The sequence below is a fragment of the Centropristis striata genome, chromosome 9 (assembly GCF_030273125.1).
Source record: "Centropristis striata isolate RG_2023a ecotype Rhode Island chromosome 9, C.striata_1.0, whole genome shotgun sequence".
Lineage (NCBI taxonomy): Eukaryota > Metazoa > Chordata > Actinopteri > Perciformes > Serranidae > Centropristis > Centropristis striata.
In genome coordinates, this window is record NC_081525.1 from 33,652,820 (window position 1) to 33,669,573 (window position 16,754).

Below are 16,754 nucleotides of genomic sequence, written 5' to 3' on the forward strand. Positions count from 1 at the left end.
TACAAACTAGTAATATTTACAGAAAATGAAAAGCTTCAAGCAAAACAAATGGTCAACCACATGGTTTACATGTTTGAAAAGGGTGAGAAGTCCCCACCCCTTCTCCATAACTTAATAACGGATTTTTAAACAGCTTCCTTATTGATCTGAACCTATACATAAATTACTTTTACTAAACTTGTATAAATATAAAAGTTATTATCTTTTCATAAACAGAATCAGGAATACTTTATTGATTCCAGGTGGAAAATTGCTTTTGTTATTGAAACAGAAAACAGTAAGTCTGTAAATAAAATAAAGATTAAAAAAGCATGCTATAGCCTACTAAATATACAACAGTATATTGGAATTACTAGAATTATTAGAGACACTAAGTAAATTGAGATATGTGCAAATAGAAATAAAAATATGAAATATAGAAATAGATTTTAAGTAAATAGAGATATGTACAATAGAAATAAAGACATAAACATTAAATATTAAACATTTATATCTGTCAAACCCAAGTGAAAACATTACTGATATACATATCCTTACCAAAAATAGCAACCAACCCCCCAAAAAAAATCCAATTAATTACTTAGGCTATAAATGTATATTCAATTAACATAAAATTATATACCTTATATGTGTATCTTCTTCGTGTTGACTAGTTATCTTTTGTATATGAGAATGTTATTATACATAATATTTAAAACATATATTTACACTTCAATGTTATCCTATTCCACACTATTCCAGTTTTTAAAACGTGTTGATGCGTATTCACCCCCTCCTCCCTGACAAAGAGCACCGGTGTTTTGACACCAACGGCAGCGCCGGCTCAGACACTCCAGATCCGGACCACGGCGGTTGGCTAACCGGTTATTCGCTCCGTGTTTTCCCGCAGACCATGTGTGGCCCAGCTGAGGTGACTGGCAGGACTTGTTTACTGGTGGAGAGACTCGCAGATAGAGAGACTGAAAGAGGGGGAACCTGAGGGAGAGCAGCCGCTACACGGAACGGGAATCCAAGTTTTTACACTTGACCCGTCTTTTTAAGTCTTTTCATGTTTGTTTACCTCATTGTTTTTTGACTATCGGAGATACTGACTTTGTCTGCGCGCGCGCGTGTGTTTTTTTTTAATTTTTAACTCTCTCGCCGACACTGAAACCTCGTTTGTTTTGGATTAGCTAGCTAACGTTAGCTGTTTTTCCCCCAGCAGCTAACGTTAATCTGAGAAAAAGAAACGGGCGGCGCGTGGTGGAGAGTTTGCTCACTTCATAGCAACGTGCAGGTTAAACGGAGCCGTTATTTTTTTCCCCTTCTCAGCGGTTGGAAAAGAAGTAACGTTTAGTTCCCAAGTTTCATCCTCTTGTTTCTTTCTCCCGTTTTGTCGTTTTATGGGTGTTCAGTCGTTTGCGGCGTGGTGGTCAGTCAGCGGGGGTGAAGGAGTTCAGAGGAAGGTCGTAGTGGGGAAAGCTGTATCTCTGCACGTTTTTCCTGCACGTAGCTGCTCGGAGGAGTTTCCTGGGATGTGCTCCCATCTGTTTTAAAAAGGGTGAGATTCTGAGAAGATACTAGCAAAACAGGGCTGATATAAAGACCTGTGGACTTCAAAGGAAAGCGCAAACCCTGCCAACTCCCGGTCTTGGCGCTGCGTTTGGCGATATCCATAACTTCAGCTCATGAGCAGCAGAGGAGGCTGTTTTTAACGCCGTGCAGAGGAAAAATACAACTTACCGATTGTTTTTGAAGTACCTCATTGGAGCAGTGCATTACAGAGAAATGAGTCCGAGGCCAGTGGACCTCCTTCGGGGACCTCCAAAGTAGACCCCCCTTGCTCGTGGGATATTAATAATTATACAGTTATTTCTCTTGATTCAAGCAGCAACATTAAACAGATGAACGTGGACTGTCGCCTTCACTTATGGAAAATGAAGATCTTCACTCGCACATGTGTTGCCAGAACCCAAGATCACGTTATTTAGTGGTCTGCATTTGTTTCCAAGGCTCACATACATCACAAACTTGGCTGGGAAGATACTCCTAAATGTAGTACTCCCCCCGGCTTACGGGGGGCAACGTTGAATCAGTTGGACCTTATTTTTTTAAGAGTTTGTTCAATACTTTTGATATTCCTTTTTTTGAGATAAACATTTCTCCCTCAAGATTGTTTTTTTAGAAGCTTCAAGAGGAGAGCACAACTTAAAGTCAAAATGAGACGGTGGACGCTCAAGCTGCGAGCACAAATTGTGTTTTTTATCATCGGCACCTGCATTGTATGCCAGTGTGGACTAATAAACGGAGAAAGTAAGTATTGCTTTTACATTTTTATTCTTAGCAATGTTGCTGCGTGTTTTTTCTGTTTCCTTGCATAGTCAATGGAAATACACGTTTTAGTTTGTAAATGCAAAAGAAAGAACAGTTATAGTGGTTTAAGTAAATTGCACAATGCAGTAGATATTACATTATTTGTTTAAGATAATTTTATCAGGACAAAGTAGCATAAAGTATCATAAACACACCAAGGAGTTCAACTAGTAATGTTATTGTCTGAATCTTATAAACAGATTTAGGTAAGTTTGTTAATCACTGACACGCTTTTAATACCTTGTGTGGGGGCTAATGGAGCGCCGAAAATAAAAAAAATATTATTTTACTGTCTCTATTTTATTAATTAAGATTGTAAATTATAGTCACGAGACTCTCGCCTTCATTCTGGCGCATGCGTAAAGTTTCATACAGGGTCTAATTAAGGGGCTAGTAATGTCAGTTGTTGCGTATGCGTAGCTGCGCGCTAATAATTGATATTCCTGCGTAAATTTATTGAGTAATATCACCGCCCCCCTCGCGCCGTCTCTTAAAGGTACATGTTTCAGCGGCCTGTGTTGTATGCGCCAGCCCCAGGGCCAGATTAGTCGCTGTAACTGGACGAGTGTGGTCTGCTGCAGCGAGTCTAAACTGGGAGTAGCAGGATTGGCCCTGTGAGCGCAGCTAGGCCTCTCATGGCGACAGACACACACCGAAAACAACACACGCACGCACGCACACGGCGCTGCTGCAGCCTGAACGTAAACAAATTAGCCGCCGACGCTAAGAAGTCTCTTTATAGGTGGTGGATTAGCCTACATTGCTCTTTAGCAGATCGCAGTAAACTATGGGCGTCTTCCTCACCGGGGAATGTCTTTTCTGTCTTGTGCTTTTTCATTTTTTATCATTGAATTAGTGTTTTGGTTGTAATAATGTAACAGTGAGTGATATAAACAGTGCCACAATGCCTTGCCAGAAAGAGAGGTGGGAGGGAGAGGGATTGATTGCGCTGTATACCGCCCAATGACCTCGCAATAATAATAATAATAATAATAATAATAGTGGAGTGACAGTTTGCAATTTCTTTTCTCAATTGATGCGATTATTATTTGCTGTTGACTCATCAAAGCAGTCATATAATGCAAGAAGAGTCCCTTAAAATAAAAACATATTTTTTATTAGCATTAAAATTCATCCATAATCCAATGTATTGGTGTGATAATCGACGTTTAGGTAACATGAGATTGGCCCATGTTATAGAAATACACTGACTTGCCTCATACATTTTTGTCCAGCTGGAATTCAAGGTAAATCTTTTAATACTGCCAGTGAGAGAGGATTGAATGAGAAAAAACCCCCCAACAACCTTGTTATTGTTTGAATGGATGGATGGATGTCTCAATGGAAAACATTAATTGTCGGTAAACAATAGCAGGAGTATAAGTGCACTGGCTTTATAAAAGCGCATACATCAATTAAATGACGGTTAAATTGTCTATCAGTGGTTTAACCTTTGGCCTACTTTTAAACTTTTGAGATTTGTGCTCAGTGTTTTTACTTGACGTGTTGCAAAAGTCCTCAAAGTATTTCAGTACATGAAGCTAACTAACATATGCAGATTCAGCAAGTGAGCCTTTACATCAGGTTAAGTTAAATATAGTTTAATAATCAGCTTAATGAAACCATTTATAAAATTGTGTTTTTTGTTTCTTTTATCTATTAAATTAGTCACGTTCTGACTTTTCCAACTTTGAGTTGTATTACTTAAAAATGGCTGCCAGTGGCCAGGTTCAAAGGAAATGTTCTGGCTACTTTACACAGGTCATGTATGCAGACAGAACAGAGGCCCCTGAAAGGGGGTCTTATGAGACAGGGCTGCTGGTACCCCTCCTTCCTCCTTTTTTCGTCTTTCTTTCTCTCTCACTCTCAGGGAGTGGGGTCCATGTCATTGGCTGTTTCTGGCTCCTGATTTACTATTTACTCAATTCTCTGGGAAGTGACCATATTTGGCACTCTTGAGATGTTTATGCCTAAGGAGGAGGGGGGCAACAACCAAAATACTTAGAATATTTCATTCTGAATCCACACGCTGCCTCACATCTCCCTCTCAGTCATGGGAAAGAGGAAGCAGTATTGATATATAAACCACGCTGCGGCTGTGATCTGCTGAATGCTCTCTAGAGAATGTAATAAAGCATCTTTTACAGGCTGTTAGTTGATTTTGATTGGGCTGTTTGTCATAGTTATCAGCAGTTTTCTGAGGTAAGGAGCTGTCTCCTGGTCTAACTCACGAAAAAACAAGTTGTGCAACTGGAAGCCTTGCCCCCTTCTTGTTCCTCAGGCTTGTAAGCACAGCTCTGTTGGAAAGGGGTTGTGTGCATGTGTGTATGCATGTGTTGTTATGTATGCTTTTCCACAGTCTGTTAAACCAAATCTGTCACACAGACTGCAAAGCCTAAAGAATCTCCACCCCGACGATCTGAATTAAACGTCCAAAGCAGTCTCATTTATTCAGGAACAGTTGATTACACCAGCAGAGTTCCAACTCTGCTGGTGTAGTAACATGTTAATTTGTAAAATTTGGACAACTGGAGATGTCCTCCATTTGCGTGTGAGTTTGTCTGTAGCCTATTTGGATACTCAGGCACTCTTCACTGGAGTGCACACAGTGGCATTTTCCGACAATGCTGTGCATGCTGTGGAATTTGTTTGAAGTGGCCCACCATGTAGGTGCCTGTGCATGTGTCTCTGTGTGTGTGTTGTGTGTACGAGCATATCAGTATGCACCCCAGCCACCCTGTGCTGTCTGCAGGATCTCATCTCTCAGCTCCTGACCTGCCCACTTCCGGGCAATGTATGTTTTCCGTGTATCTGTGTGTGTGTGTGTGTGTGTCTGTGTGTGTGTGTGTGTCCGGAGGAGGTGGTCATGCATGGGAACAGTGTGTACCAGAGCGGGAGGCTCAAGAGTGGGCTGCCTGTTAGCACTAGCCCCTGCTCCCTGAGTGGCCCCTTGACCCACCACACATCCAACTCATCAAATGGACAAGTTGCACAATGTTTTGTTATGAAATTTGCAAGAGTTAATGTGTGACAAGGTGTCTGATGCATAAAAAACAATGACCGAGGGGAAGGTGAAGAATGTCACAATGTAAGGCAGAATTAACATTCTTCTATTGGATCTATTACTTTATCTCAGAAGACACAATGGCCAGGGAACTGACATGAAAAACAGTATGTATTTCAATAAACCATTTAGGCTGAAATGTACTATTTGATATATGCACATGATATAAACAAACCTTGAGTGAATTAGCATTAGCTGATTTTATCCTACAAAATAAATAAATAAATACAGGATATGGACTCTGGATTTTTTTTCAGATACTGTCAATAAGGATAAAACGAAAAGAATATTCTATGGCCATGGTATAACAATTAGAAAATTAGGTTTTGGGTGACGGGATTGGAACAATGTGTGAGACACACCAGTTGCTAATAAGAATGTGTTATTGTATAGCATTGAATACATATGATTAACATTTTACTATAGTCTTTAAAAAGCATTTCCAACATATAATACATTAAAAATTTGTTCAAGTAATTGTTGTTGTTGCTGCCTTTCACCTATTGTCCTCATACCTCGTTATTAGAACAGTTTTCACTGTGTGTTTTAATGGCTCCATGCAGAATTGTGGCTTTCACAATGCTGCTGCAGCGCTCATCACAGATTGCCATTGTACGTTTGGTTAGTCCATGTTCACAGAGCCTGCAGACAATGGGGGTCAGGACTCCACCAGCTGTGTGCTGCGTTTTGACTGTTGGACAGGAAGGCAATATGTACTGCTAAAGGAAATTAACTGTTGAGGTGCCTTTCCTAAGTGCTTCCTCTTCTGCTCTTATCTTTCCAAGTATCCCTTACAACTTCTCCCAACTTGCCAATGAATTTTTTTTCATTTTGTGTGTGTGTGTGTGTCACACACACACACACACACACACACTGTTCCTGGCAGTGTTTTCCAACAGCAACACGAGCGGAGGATGAAAAACACAACTTGACCTTCTGACTCCCACAATTCACAGTTGTATCGGCAGACAAGCAAATACATTCCTACAGTGTGTTTGCTTGTGTGTTCAGTTGTGTCTGCTTTCGACAGACGCCTTAGTCCGATGTTTACATTTTCATTTTGTAATCAATTGAAAATACCTAAATAATTTTTAAAATCAGCCTTTGGAAAGTAGAGACAACTATAAATTGCCATGTTCCCTAACCCTATCCTTCGCAATTAGTTTGTGTTTTTAAAGCTTGACTGATATAACATTTTTGAGACGATACCGATTTCAGAGACGCAAAATTCATTTTGATACTCACTGTATTTAACTCACATTTAACTCATTCAGGCATTTCTATAATGTGAGGACAGTGAGGATAATCAGGTTTAGCATAATTATCTTAAAGCAGTCTGTAGCGGCATTATTGATGTAAAAACAACCTTTTCTTTGTCAATTGTGCGCTGATACGACTCAGCAAAGGTACTCAGAAGGGTACTTTCATAAACAGTTGATTTTAATGTAGAACATTATACATTTTGATACATTGCATTTTTATACATCATACACAGTACAGTTTATTGCGTACATAACATAAACATAAATGCTGTAGGTTAAGTCAACTGCTAGCCATTTAAATAAACCATTGACACCATTTCTAAATCACTGCAAACATGGTTTTCTGCATTACATGCTCTTTAAAAAAGTTTTCATATTGACCTACACATACAGCAATACCGATAGATACCCATACATCAGTGGTAGGCTAATGTAGTTGGTTTTTATTAGAAATAGCTTTTCACTTTTGTGTATTGAAAGGCTCTATAAATACAACACATGGCATAGGCTTCAATGTCCATTGAGGCTTATGGCAGTTTTATGGAAAACCCCAACCAAAATTTTTCATATTCTGTAAAACGTTGTCCCTGCAGGCTTCATATTCAACCCGGTGTCATGTGAGGCTGAAATCTGTGCATTATTCTTTTGCTTCTTTCCTTAATATGGAGCTTAGCTGATGCCCTTTTCTATGACTCCCATTCCTAGATAGAGAACTGTGGCTGTTTATGTAAACCTCTGCTCACTGCACAGAAATGTGGTTGAGTTGGGAGGGGATGGATGGGGTGCGGGGATCACACACACATAGACAAACACACATAGAGCGCTGTTACGCCATGCTGCAACAATCTGATTTGATAGTCCTTGTTGCTGTTTGGATCTGCCCTATTTTAACTGTTGGTGACTTCACACAGTAAAATCCAAGCTGAGCTGGTCCTGTAATGCCGGGATCAGCAATGGGATCTTTTGGGGCACTTTAGTAGGCCAGACCAGAAACTGGCTGAGGCAATGTCCATGTCCAAATATGTGTGAATTTAAAAAACCCTGTTTGTCTTCAGATTGCCTTTTTCTTGTTACTAGATGCTATCCCAAGGCTGATATGGTTCAAATGTGTCTTGATTTCATCTTGATGAGGATAAATTCCACTTTTTAAAAATGTTGAATCGTCATGTGGTCCAGACTTAAGCTGCACATCCAAAATGATTCCCTGTCCACAGTTCGTTATCCCCCTTTGCTTTGTAAACAACTTTTCAAAAACAAGGGAAATGTCTTCGGTAGAAATGACGTAAAGCTGCTGGCTCAGTGGGCCAGCGCCTGCCCAGTTCAAGAGATATAAGTGTTTTTCTTTTGTTTTGGCAGCTCAGTGGACGGCAGACTTTTTATGTAAACAGTTGTGTAGAGAGAAAACTTTTGACATTTTAAACAGTGTTTCCAGATTTATCTACATTAGTGTGAGAGAGGAAGGGTGAATTGTTTGTGTCACATGGGAATCTGTATGTGGGCTCTGTTGGTTACAGTCCAGAAAGCCATCCTGTAATTTGAGGGTCAAACTCGCACATGTTAACGTGTCCATCTCTGTCGAACACTGATTTCGCTCTTTCTGACTCTGACTTCACTGATGAAATCTTATATGTATGCAAGTTTGTGTCTTAAAAGGATATGTGAAGAAACAACTTCCTGTTTACAGTTTAACAGCACAGATGTGGAAAAGATGTAGCAGAGATTTGAACGACTCTGCAATGGCAGGATAGAAGAATACTGAATCATTATTATTCTAAATTTAAAATATTTTTTTCTTTATTCTGAGGCAATAAAATATACTATTTAATGTATTTTTTTGGATTAAAAAAAAAAGTGTGTGGCTTGTGACTTTTTCCGTAATACTGGTATTCTGTAATTGTATTGAAGTTCTGGTATCGGGATGACCTTAGTTTCGTGTGTGTGTGTGTGTGTGTGCGTGTGCGTGTGTGTTGGGTCGGAGTGACTGTGTAACTGAACCTGATGGGTTAAATTTAGTACAGTCATATGACTGAGAAGTGGTCATTTGACACACAGCTCACTAAGTCTCTTAACAGTTAATTGCAACCAAACACACAGGATAAATATGTTGATAATTGTTATTGAGCAGAGGGACTGATTCATGCTTTAACATTGGCTAATGATAATGAGCATGACTTCTAGAAAAAATCATGGACATTAGGTGATGATAAATGTCAAAGTAATTTGAACATCATGGTTTTATAGACACGGGCAACTGTTGACATTTGTGATCACAAATAGCTTGCAGTTGGGTTTTAAATTCTTAGGTTTTATTAATCGGTGCAGCGGCACAAATTCAGAAAGTTGCTAGTAGATTTCCTTGACCAGCCAAAACAAAAACAATCTTAATCTGTTGAGTAGCTGGTAAAATTAACTTGCAAACAAAACATTCATTAGCCATTTTGCCAGTGGACAAATTTTGCACCCTGATTACTGCAATTTCCTGGATAAAATCATACCAATCAAACTTTTACCTCAACCAGCTAGCTTTAGATATGTACTTATGTAATTGATGAAAGGCATTAGTAGGGAGGTAAGAAGTCCTGCATGTGAAATTCACATCCTTAACATATGTATTAGACCTATGCATTTTGCCTTTTGGTATTTTTTAACCTTTAATCAGCCCTGTAAATTGACATGTGCATGTCTGTGAGCCTGGGTTGATCAGTGAAATGTGAAATCTGAATCTGTAATAGTTGTTTGCACTACAATAACTTATACTTGTTCTTTTCCTCCCCATGGCGCGGCTTTCTCTCTCTCTCTCTCCGCTGCATTTCTCTCTCCCTCTTTATGCTGGAGCTCCTTCTCCTCCCATATCCATCTCTCATTCTCCCTCCCTCCCTTCGTTTGCTTTTACGTTCAGGGGTAAGAGGGTTCACCTTTATCCACTGATTTGTTTTTCTTTTACACTGCAGATGCGCACAGCCTGCGGACCTGTCTTCCACACATACATACGCAAACGCACGCACGCACACACACACACGCGCACACACACACGCACACACCTGCTAATCCTGTTCTGTATGGGGTGGGAAAGCCTCCTATTTCAAACCTCTTAAAGGTGTGAATACCATCCATTTGACACCTCTCTCTCTCCCCCTCTCTCTTTCCCCCTCTTTGTTTTTTGCTTTCTCCTCTCTTATTAGGCCTGCTTGCTCCAGCTGGGCCTAAGTGATGCTTAACATGTACACCTGCATGCTGTGAACATCCAGTCACATGGACCTTTCTGATTATGTTGTGTTTGCTGCGTCTGTGTGTGTTTGTGTGTCCTTTTATGAGCACTCGTGTGTGTGTGTGTGTGTGTGTGTGTGTGTGTGTTGGGGGCTCTGTTTTTGTCCTGATGAACTAGCCTGAGATGGGTTACTATGGTGACAGCACTGGCTGTTCCGGCAGTGCGGTGCCCCCCCCCCCTCCTCCCCTGTCTAAATACACTTCTAGCCTCGCTGCATTTAACTCACATTTAACTCATTTATGCATTTTTAATGTGCGAGGAAAGAAAGTAGGAAAATCATTTCTAGCATGGTTATCTTAATGCAGTCTGTAGTGGCATTATTGGTGTGATTTTGAAAGGTGCTAGTGGTGAGACAATCATGGCTGATTTTTCCCTCCCTCAGTCTCGACCCCCAGAGGTGAGTCCACTGTAAACAAACCTTAATCTGTCCTGATTGTTTCAACATTTCAGTCTCTACACCTGTAATCAAACCAGAGCCTCTAATCGATCAGTATGTGTCCTGTACTATGTGGGAGTAACTCACTAATTCTCAGAGTATGTCAATAACTGATCAGCGTTCATTCCCACTATGGTCCCAGGCTCACTAGAGTTTTATTTGAATCATAATATTACTTGTCAATTTTGCATGCTCAGTGCCTGCTGAGCATCTGCAGAAGTCCTGCACAAGACAAACTGCAGTGTTAATCACCTCCAGCAACACAGCACCCCACAGACAGTACTCCTTCTGCTTTCACAACATGTACTATAGTACACAGTCTTCACTGCATTTTCAACAATGTTATGACAGGTAGAAAGAGAGATGAAAACTACCTGTTTAACAGGAAGAAAGGCTACCTTTCATCCCAGTTTCTTCTTGTGCTCACTTTACTGCTCCCTCGACCTCTGTCATGAAACCAGATGGATGACAATCAAGACATGCTTCACAAAATCACTGACCAAGCAGTAAATATTATATTTTCATGACAGAATATATGCTTATATGATTTTTATTCATTTTTTTTATTAACTGATTTTTATTAACTTGTTTGTTTCTGTGTTTTGGGAGTTTTATCTATTGAATGTCGGCTTTTATTGGATTGTTGGCAGTGATACATGGAATAACAAACCCAATTATGGCCTCACACATGGCCACTATGCCCCTCAAACTCAGTTTTTGTTAAGAATGGAAAACATTTAATGCAAATCAATTGAGCTCACTTATGTTTCTACTGGACAAATTGGCCATTTCTTAATTCACAAATTGACAAAATGACAAAACGCAATGTAATTTACAGTTTGGGAAATCAATAGCAAAGACCAAAGTCCTAAAGTGAGTCGTCAAGAATGATTCTCAGACAAGCAAATTAGAAGATTTCCCTGAACTGCATGGCAGATTAAAGTTCATGTAAGGTTCATGTTGAGGTCCAGGTTGAAACCATATTGAGCAAAACAATCAGCAACAGTCGAAGAAAAAAAAAGATGTAAAACAAGCACAATCTGAAATATACTTTCATAGTGCGTATGTGCGCATGTGTGTGTGACAATGTTCTGGGAATAAAATAACAACAAAGTATTTGAGAAGAGACGTAAGCATAAGTTATGGCAAAACATTAAGCTTTGAAGCATTCAGGCCAGGCCTATTTTTTTTCCTAATGTCATTGGATGATTGTTTACACATGCTTTGGTGTGTGTGTTTGTGTGCGTCACATGCCTTTTGCTGCTGTAACAATGTTTAACCAGCCATTAGGCGTCTTGCTCTCGAAGAAAGTGAGGAAAACAGACACTTAAGGACAGACTGTGAAAGGAGTGTCCCAGTGTGGCAGTGCTGATACCGTAGCCTCCATCTGGGTGAAAACACTGCAGGGACTCGTGCCAAGAAGGAGTGAAAAGGGACAGAGAGAGATGAAGAGCTTGCGCCTAGTTTATGAGCCTGCATCGAGCATTCCTAATTCACTTACAGTTAAAGGGGGCCCATATTGAATCATGCCTTGCTGTTAAATGACAGCGTAATGAATGGAAGTCATTTTACAATACCACTGTGGCCACAGGCCCTCCCCTCCAGGGACTTGTCTGTCAGAGGCTAGGTAACAGCGAGTGATTTGTTAGCTGGGGGGCCTTTCAAACATTAACATGACGTCAGTATTCCATCCATGCCATACCTAGCATGCTCATGGATATCCTGTATGGAAAAACCAACAGAGGAGAGCAATGATCGAAAGTCTTTGGGAATCTGCAGAGTTTTTGTGGAAAAACAAACAGCAGGCGGAGGGGATATTTGCCCAAAGTCAATTTCTACATGGCCCACTAGAAATTGTTTTATCTATTCACGCTTTATAAGTGAAAAACAACCCCTTTCTCTCAAACTTGAGTTTGACCCACATCCTTTAGAGAAGCAGGCTTGTGACAGGAAGGTCGAGGGTTCAGTCCCCGAACTGGGTTGATAAGTCATGACCACCACTGAGGTGCCCTTGAGCAAGACTTGTACCTCCAACAGATAAGACTGAGGATGTACTGAGAAGCTTCCAGGTTTTGAGTGTATAACTGTGTGAATGTAATCAATGCTCCTAGTAAAACTTCCCTGACTAAATAAAGGTGAAAAATATATTAAAATTAAAAATGATAAACTTTGAAAACAATGCTTTTTTTAAAAGTCCTGTGCATGTGCAACTAAGTAAGATGTCTAACTCTAACTGCTTCCATCATCAGCTCTGGAAAAAAAGACAATGTTGTAATTCTTTTTCACTAGTTTCCCGATCAGGCAAGTAAGTTACTAGATTTACAAATCTGGTGTGGCATTTTACTTGCCCCAGACAGTCAGACAACACTTCAAAATACAATAACTTAGCCCTGATGTTGCAACAGGCAAAAAAAATGTATTTCAGTTGGACTTTAAATGGAAGGAGGCACTATAGCTGTGGGTACAGGCCTGAGCAATGGAAAAGGTAGAGGGAGGGAGAGATATGGAAAGAAGGAAGCAGAGAGGCAGGATGTGTGTCTGCATGTGTGTGTGTGTGTGTGTGTGTGAGAGAGAGGTTTTCCTGCAGTAGCCAGTGAGAGCTGGTGGTCTAACAGTGCAGACAAACGGGCCATTAAACTGACCTGGCCCCTCTGCTCTCCATCCCTCCTGCCTCCTCTCTGCTTCTCCCTCTTTTCCGTCTTGGTTTGTCAACTCTCCGCCTGTTTCTCTATTTGCTCTTGTACCACTTTGCTTTCTCCATCGCTCAAGTTCTGCCTTTTTTTGCCACCTCCTGAGCTTGTTAACTTGTGTTCTCACTCCTTTTAGTCGCTGACACACACACACACACACACACACACACATACACACACATTCGTATACAGTATATACACACATGAACAATTGAAGTCTCATTTCAAGGCAGTTAGAATCAAATTATTTCCTCTCTGGGTGTTTTTCTTCGTTTGCATCAAATTTTGGATTCCGCTGTAGCACAGAGTTGGCTGCCTTGCAGCAATCCAGTCAAATCAATAGGATTTGCCATGCTTGGGATGAGCTCACTCGTCCATTCACCACACAGGGAATACCTCCGCTAAACCCCTAAACTGTTTTAGCTGGAGGTAAAAACTACTCAGTGTCAAAAGAAAGAGTTAGCATGTTGAGCTACAGCCTGGGCAGCTGTCCCATCACAGCTCTTGTACTCTCCCTTTCTTTTCTGAATCCCTCTTCTTGATTTCTCTGTTCAGACTGAATGCTTAGTGACTGCACAATGAGCAGTACTACAGGAAGCAGGTTAGGATTGGAAATGTAGCTTCTTCAACCATAGAGGTCTTAAGCAGGCAGACAGGCCGATTTTGAAGAAGAAAGAAAGCCATATGGGATTGAAAAAGCCGATTTGGCAGAGCCACCAGGCAGGCGTAGCTCATCCAGCCTCGTGTGTAGATCTGGTTTGTGGGTCGGAGCGTTGGTGGGGCCGGGCCCTGCAGCTGCTGCCATGCAGCTGCAAGTCAAGCAGGGGAACTGAGCCCCGGCTGCCTCCCTCTCAGGCCGAGGCTCACCACACCAAGACGCTGCTCTGCACTCCACTCTCTAACGTGGGAAGATGAAAAGGAACATCAGATGTTTTTTGTATTACTCACTCTGGTGTGTGTGTGTGTGTGTGTGTGTGTGTGTTGTCTGTCTGTCTTGCACTATATCTTCGACACAGTCCAGCCTGCAGTTGATTACCTGCTCTTGTTTCATAGTCGTCTGTCTGTTCCCAAATGCTTCGACTATGTCAGGAATGCTGCCCACCCCCCCAACATGCTTTTTATTTGTTTGGAGCACCACCTGGTTTAGCTGTTTTGTAAGGCGTGGCCAGAATTTTTCAGATTTTTCTTTTCTGGGATTGTGTATTACCAGCTGTCCAATTATTTTCCAGACAGGGAACATGTTGGTTACAGTCGGTCATGAAATTAAGCGGAAAGACTGAATAGATCTGTATGATTGAGAGTATATTTGTAGCGAACATGTACTTGCAGATGCAGTTTGCACCAGCCGTCTGCATTTTAAATTCTTTCATGTGACTTTCTTTGCAAAAGGTTAAATTTCACCACACTGTGCTGCAGAAGCACATGAGGCAGAGGGAAGGACACAGAGAAAGGGCTGGAAATGGAATGAGGAACTGGGCAATAAGGAATACCTCAGATACAAAGACAATGGACATCTTATTTGCTTAACATATGGACTGAGGTTTTTAAATTCTTGGCCTTTGTTTGCTGGTTTTGTGTATGAAGTCAGAGCAGGGGTGCAACAGTATGCTGGAGATATGGACATAGCAATCTGTAAAGCCGCCAGATAAAATTTATTTGAATTGTCTTATTAAATATGGACAGAATTTAAGCCCTTCTTTTAACCCCATGTTCTGTTTTTGAGTGTGAAAGAAGCAGGTGAAAAGTCACTGAAGACGCATGTGGAGACACATTCTAATACCAGGTGTGAACTGTCTTACTGGGAGCTGTCCACTAGTGATCAGATCACCCAAGACATGTGATAAAGCCAGGTCTGAACAGTGCCAAGGTCATCTTATCTCATATCAATCTTACATTATAGATGGACATGAAACATGTTGAAATGTCAGACAGCGCATGTTCACACAGTGAATATTTGGTGTTTGGGCTGGTGGACATAGACTCGAGGGATCAGTTTCTATCAGGTACCCTGTCACTCTAAGAAGATGTCAAACAGGGCCGTCCACACACATTCTGCCCTTGTTTCCTCTGCTCTCTTCTCCTCTACCTTGTTCCTACACCTGTTTTTCCCCCTCTTCTCTCTCAGCAGCCTTGAGTCCAAGGTTGAATAAAACTTGGTGGAAGTAGAAAAATAGTGAGTCATTGTTTTTAAAAACAAGTGACAGTGACCCGGCACCTCCCCTGCCCTCCCTTTCACTTCTTTTTCTCTTCCTCATTCTTTCTCTCTGTTAATATTCTGCCTCTTTGTCTCCCTCTGTCTGTACCTATCCTTCCCTCCATCCCTTCCTTTCTCTCTCCTTTGCCAGTGCCGGAAGGTAGATGGAAGGAGACGAGCCAAAGTCACCAGTGTGATCTGATTTAGGCCTCTCTTTTCTTGGCCAGCCATCTGACAGTGCAGGGCCTGCATGTTGCTCTTTTCTACCCGCTTCAATCTGCCACAGCCTGGCCCGGTGCCACAGCTGTAACTGGACCCAGCGTTGTGTATAAATAGGCTAGGCCAGCTCCCCTTGCCATGCTCCTCAATGGGAAGCTGAGGCAATGGAGGAACAGGTGCTCCAACCCACACACTCCCTTCCCAAGCCCCCCCACCTTTATCAGATGCCCTCAAATGTGCTAGTACAGGTCAGTCACGACGCACATGTTTTCTACACTCGCTGGTCATTGTCCCCTCTAATTGTTAACAGAATATTTCTTCTTTAAAATATTTCCTGTGTGGTTTAATTTAATGGCGCGCTGAGGTTATTTCCACTCTTCAAACTGCCCCCCTCTCTGTCTTTCCCTGGCTCACGTACTGTTATTTTGGTCCTCAACTCTCTTTGTTTTGGAGGTACAAGTTGGTACATGTTAATCAAAATGCCTCTCATGCAATTTCTCAGCATCATTTTTCACTGTAGAAGCCACAGCTTGGCAGTGGGCGCACAGGGAGCTGGCTTTACTTCTCAGGACTTTCCACAGCTATATTAACAAACAAATGCATTTTTCCACTGGCAGTCCACTTGGCACTGCAGCCGCATATTCTCTCTCCTGGGGTTTGTTCAGCAACTGAGCTGTTGACAAATCTATAATCAGCAGATCACCTCATCGGGGGCAACGTGCGTCTAAGCTGACAGAGAGAGGAAACTTCTCACAGTCCAGAGTTAGCTGCCACCTGGTTTCATGCTAGACCGGTCTGGTTTCACGCTAAGCTAACGTGCGGCTACCCTCTGCTGCAGTGAAAGGCAGAGGCAAGCTGGTCCCTGGGCCACAGAGGGCTCCACTCTCACCTTCTAAAACTGCCAGTGAGATCCACTTTCTCACCGCCAGCCAGCACCGGGCTAGCCAGCCAGCTACTGTTGGTTGATGCATATTAAATTCTCTGCAGGGAGCACAACTCTAAAAATAAGAGAAGAATCTGTCTGAAATTGTAGCTACACTATAACGGAGGCTGCAGCTGTGGGTGCTCAGTGAATAGTGAAAATGGCAGTTCCTGTCAGAGATAGCCGTTAACATGGCTATGACCTCAGTTGCACCGGTCATGCTCAAGTAATTCTTGAGCTGTAATTATGGCGAGCTTATTCTGTGAGCTAATTCTGTCTCATATTTGACAAGGAGAGGGAGTAAAGATGTGAAGGAGACGGATGATGACGTGCTTTAATGGCTGGGA

At 41.6% G+C, this 16,754-nt stretch overlaps 1 protein-coding gene across 1 annotated transcript in view; it reads left to right on the forward strand.

The window, feature by feature from the left end:
- The first annotated feature begins 850 nt into the window (after nt 1–850).
- insrb (insulin receptor b) overlaps nt 851–16,754 on the forward strand; it is a 91,242-nt gene continuing 75,338 nt past the window's right edge. Inside the window, exon 1 of the mRNA XM_059341946.1 lies at nt 851–2,292. Within this exon, the coding sequence (XP_059197929.1) occupies nt 2,199–2,292 (94 nt within the window). The 5' untranslated portion in view covers nt 851–2,198. The remainder of the gene's footprint in view (nt 2,293–16,754) is intronic.